At 32.5% G+C, this 5,028-nt stretch overlaps 1 protein-coding gene across 9 annotated transcripts in view; it reads left to right on the forward strand.

Moving 5' to 3' along the window:
• mesh (sushi domain containing 2 mesh) overlaps positions 1 to 5,028 on the forward strand; it is a 49,313-nt gene that overhangs the window by 35,616 nt on the left and 8,669 nt on the right. For all 9 annotated transcript variants that reach the window (XM_017626194.1, XM_017626192.1, XM_017626190.1 and 6 more), the window contains exons 6-10: positions 824 to 961; positions 2,266 to 2,434; positions 2,603 to 2,860; positions 2,945 to 3,107; positions 3,166 to 3,339. In XM_017626194.1, coding sequence (XP_017481683.1) covers positions 824 to 961; positions 2,266 to 2,434; positions 2,603 to 2,860; positions 2,945 to 3,107; positions 3,166 to 3,339 — 902 coding nt within the window. The remainder of the gene's footprint in view (positions 1 to 823; positions 962 to 2,265; positions 2,435 to 2,602; positions 2,861 to 2,944; positions 3,108 to 3,165; positions 3,340 to 5,028) is intronic.

Consider the following 5,028-nt stretch of genomic DNA (forward strand, 5'->3'; position numbering starts at 1 on the left):
CCATCGAAAAATATTGATTTTTAAGAACTGTATGCCATTTCTATGAAAATATTTTTTGATTTCGAAATAAAAAATAGGGGCATATTTTTCGGTATAGAACAATCCTAGGGATTGAGAGCATAAAAATAGGATTGTTCTATACCGAAAAATATGCCCCTATTTTTTACTTCGAAATCAAAAAATATTTATAGGTCGCTCAAAGCGCTCAAAATTTTCTATATATTTTATATGGAGAAAACACCTTTTCATAGAAATGGCATACAGTTCTTAAAAATCAATATTTTTCGATGGGAAAACTTTGTTTCTCTGTAGGAGACTCCCAGTAATAATACCCAGTTGATTAATTAACCATTTTTACTTACTAACTATAATTTATAGGTCAGCCAAAAACCCCATATTTTTCGGTAGAGAACAATCCTAGGGATTGAGAGCATACAAATTCTCATGCATTTTTGTAACACCCTAATATACATATACACACACACACATTTAAACCTGAAATCTCTTAATATCTCAGAGTAAAGTAATTTGAATTCAAATTGATACAAATGTCTATAGGTACGTTTTTACCTACATCGATTTTGTTGCAAAGAAAGAAGCAAATTTATTGAAATTAATTAAGTCAGACACAGATTATTTTTGTACTGTACCTACAAAAACAATAAAAATATACAAATTTCCATTTACGCAGTGTATTTTTTAAGAGTAATAAGTCAGTAACCGTTTCACCTAAATTATTAATTTTCCATAAAATATTAAAGTTTCGCTTTTGATTGAGTCACTCGAGTCTTCGTTTTAATTTTAAAATTTTGTTTATTTCCAGACTAACACGTTCCAGATGGTTTTGGCCACTGATGAAGTATACACATATGCCATATACAATTATGATTTACTGAGATGGTCTTCGAATACGGAGGCAGGTGGCGATACAACGACGGGTGAAGGCGGAGTACCCGCTTTTGTAAGTATTAACGAAGTGGCTAATCCAGTTAATGAATTTGTGCGTGCTGCTTATCATAGTGACTATATGTGTTTTTAAACAAAATATATAGTTTTTAATTTTTTTAAGCAAATCAAAATCACTCGACTGATTGATTTTTATTTTTATTTTTATTATCCAACTTCGTTTGTGATTTGAAAACAGAAAAAAAACCAAGATGTGTAGTTCGGAGTGTTTGAGCTGGTTTCTAAAGAGGATTTAAAATTTGAAAATTTTGGCAGAAAGTGGAATTACTTATAGCGTCAAGCCGTCTTAAAATCACAATTTTTTTTGTTTGTAAAATAATGGTTTAAATGTTTTTGGGATTTGAATCTAAAACCAAATGCTGTTAAACTCACAGAAATTATATTATTTATTGGCTGATATTATACCCTGCGTAACGCTTAAAACCGCTTTAGCCGATATTTTACATTGAAAAATTTTACGACTTAAAGACATTACGACGCTTAAGCTATCTTGTGAGTCCCCTATGTTTGTATAAAAAGAACTAAAATATAATTTCGGTACTCAGACCACTTCAGTAAAATGTAGTCAGACATTTTTTTTTAGAAAATTTTAACTTTAACGTTTACATAACGGACCTTTTAAACCACAATTTTCAAGGTTATACATGTTCGACCATTAAAAGTCAAAAAGCTCTACAAAAATGCTAAGTTGAATTCTTACTTAATGCTACTGAAGTTATAAAAAATATCCGTTTTCGTAAAACTCCAAATATTATCCTTTAAAATTCGGTCCATTAAATAGGGTGCACGCTGATATAACTAAAACTATAGTAACATATTCGGAATGAGATTGACTGATAGGCTGTTTGTACCTTTATCTGCCCTTTGCTCATGTCATTATGCCTTTAAAAAAAAAAACATGTGTCCTAGTGGATTTTTCCAAATCCCATTTTTAATCACCTTAACCTCAAAAAAGGTTCCAAAAAGTCATAGTTATAATAGGCATATAATTCAGTTTGCAGTGAATTGTTTTAAAATACCATTCAATAAATGCGCAAACTACATACGCATCCACATGTATATGTTTGTGTGAATATGTGTGGTATTTTAAATTAAGTTTCTGACTGTCCTGGTTAACCACAACACGAACTGTCATGGGAATCCCGTAAAGCTAAATAAGTTAATTAATTTCCATGTTTGAATGTGTTCAACGGGTGAATTAAATTACAAAACATACGTTTCCTAGTATTTCCATACAAACATCGATTTTCATATACATACATACATAAATGATTTCATGTGAACAATTATTTTGTACAGGTGGGCTTCAATGCCGGCAATGGCACACGATCCTACGAATATACGCCATACAGCCAACAGATGGTGATACGTGACTTAACGGGACGTGGTTGGGGCAATGGTTTCCCAGGACGCCATCTTTTCCGCATAGATGAACAAATTTTAATTGGCTCTTGTAATAAGGATATCGGTGCGTATCATATACATACTTAGTAATGTTATTATGAGTGTAATGCCGCAACAAGTTATTGACGGCTGACTAATGTGGTCTGACTGATTAGACTGCGTATATGACAAATCATAAAAATAATAATAATGTTATCAATATTGTTATTGTTGTTGTTGTTGTTCAATATAGATGCTTCACATTTGCCGCTGACATTTGCACCAGAAGCTGGAAATATGCTTGGTGGCACTGTGGTCAACATTACCGGCCCCTGTTTCGATCCAAAGAAACGCGTGACTTGCCACTTCGATACAGAAGATGTATTGGGTACTTATGTGAGTACGAATCGTGTGATTTGCGTGCAGCCATTCTTAAAGGCGGAAGGTTGGGTGCGTTTTGAGATTTCAATTGGCAATCAGCGTTTCAAATGGCGTGGCAAATACTTTGTGGGTAAGTAGTAGTGATATTTTGTGAATTTTACTTTTACTTTTATGTCTCGACTAAAACTTGCAATTCTCATTTTTTTTTTTTCAGAAACTCCCGCTTTGGCTACAGAGAAAATTTTCTTCGAAACGGAAGATGTACACCAGAAGTCTCCCGATCAAATACAAATCAGCTGGGATCCTTATAATTTGACTTCGAATGGAAATGCTAATATAATGATCTCTCTTTGGGGCTATCGTGAAGTAACCATTTAGTAAGTTTTAAGATCGCAAAAATTTCAAAAAATATTCACTAATAAATCATCTTTACAGTCCACAATTGGAGTATATTGATGTAATCGAGGCTGGTTTAACCAACACTGGCTCATATGTGATTTATCCCAATAACTACATAAATCGCAATAATTACAACAACGATCTGCAATTCGGTTTCTTGCAAATCAACCTAACCAATCCACAACAGTATTCGGGGTTGAAGATCAGTCCGTAAGTATTAGAATTTATTTTAGAATGGCAGGGCCGTACATACGTATACGCCTGGCAGATAAAAACAGAACAATTTTTTTTTTCAAGTACTGGGGTAATTTTTCCCTTCATTATGATTTAAAAAAAAAAATCTGTATGAAATTTAGAATTTTTTGGTCAATATCCTTGGGTGAGCAAGTGTATCAAAATTCAAAATGCTCAAAAAATAAAAACTAATAAATAAAGTAACTAATACATTTTTTACCAAAATTGCAATAATCTTCTAAAGTATTAGTCGTACATAATTTATTATATGGACCTTTTTGTAGAGAATCGAAGTTAGTTAAGGAGAAACTTTGATGGATTTGGATATTGTTCAAAAATTTTCACATTTCACACCGATTATTTTTAGAGTATAATGAACCATATTTTTGCTATTACCAATCAAAATTCTAAAAAAGCGGATTTTCGGCCCACGTTATTGTATAATTTTCTAAAGATAGGAATAAGTACCACATTTTTCACCCTATTTGTACAGTGATTTTTTTGAGCACAGCCTAAAACTATATAAAATAGTTGAGCAAATTGCCTGGGCTACAAAAAAATCGCTATAGTAGCGTAGTTCGAAAGAAAAGTCCTTTTTATATTTCGCAGGTAAAATTTAGCTTATAGTCCTTTAAGTGTTGGATATTCAATATTCCACAATTGCTTATGTTTAATTTGTTATTTTCTAAGAAATAATATTTCAATATTTTTTTACAACATCCTCGCATTAAGGGCCTGCTTTGAAAAGTACAACATTCACTTAACTGTATTAGGTTCCCTGCGGTCATTTGCTGCATCAGCTCGAAACAAAAAATGTTCAGATAATAATAGCCTTCTATACACACTCCTTCGCTTAAACAAACACCCATATGTATGTATGTATCATAAGCACAACCATGCACGAGAGCAAAAAAAAAGTATGCATTTGTCAGTATTTTCATTCAATTTGTCGCAATGTATTTTCCATATGCCCACTTGGCATTTGTCGCCATCACTTTGTGTTATTTTTGCATTTGAATGTCATCAATATGCAATAATTCAATTCAATTGTAAAATCAATTGTCTGTGCACAAGGTGAACTTAGTTAGTGTCAGAGTGTGCACAGCTTGTGGCAGCTTGTGTGGATGCCATGAGTAGTAATTGGATGTAAATATGTGCATTTGTAAGGCATTTGATGCAGCATTTATCCGAGTGCCGCAATAAAACAATGCTTTTAACTAATAAAAGAACTTTTACTATTCAACAAATTTCTGGGTCAATGGTGCATTTGAAATGTAATTAGTATGTATGTGTGTAACAAAGCACTTGATTGTTATGCAACTACAACACAGTCAGAAGAAGGGTAAGGACCACTTGCTAGCGTTTAGTAAAACTTGATATTACATGTATGTATGTAGATGTGTGCACATTTGCATGCATGGTTGTATGCATGCAAGTTTCAAGTTGCATGCATTTAATAGGCTGCATCAAAATTAATAACAATATTATTTGTATATTATTATTACAATGCAATTAAAAGTTATTTATCAGGTTTCATTTATGAGCATGCGAACCTTTTGTATTGATGTACATGGCGTATGAGTAACTACGTAACAACTAGCAAAATTGAAGGGGTTAGAATCATGAGGGTCTAAGTGACATTTTTTGAAAATATAAGTTATACCC

The sequence above is a fragment of the Rhagoletis zephyria genome, unplaced genomic scaffold (assembly GCF_001687245.7).
Source record: "Rhagoletis zephyria isolate East Lansing unplaced genomic scaffold, Rhagoletis_zephyria_1.1 Rzeph_scaffold_04479, whole genome shotgun sequence".
Lineage (NCBI taxonomy): Eukaryota > Metazoa > Arthropoda > Insecta > Diptera > Tephritidae > Rhagoletis > Rhagoletis zephyria.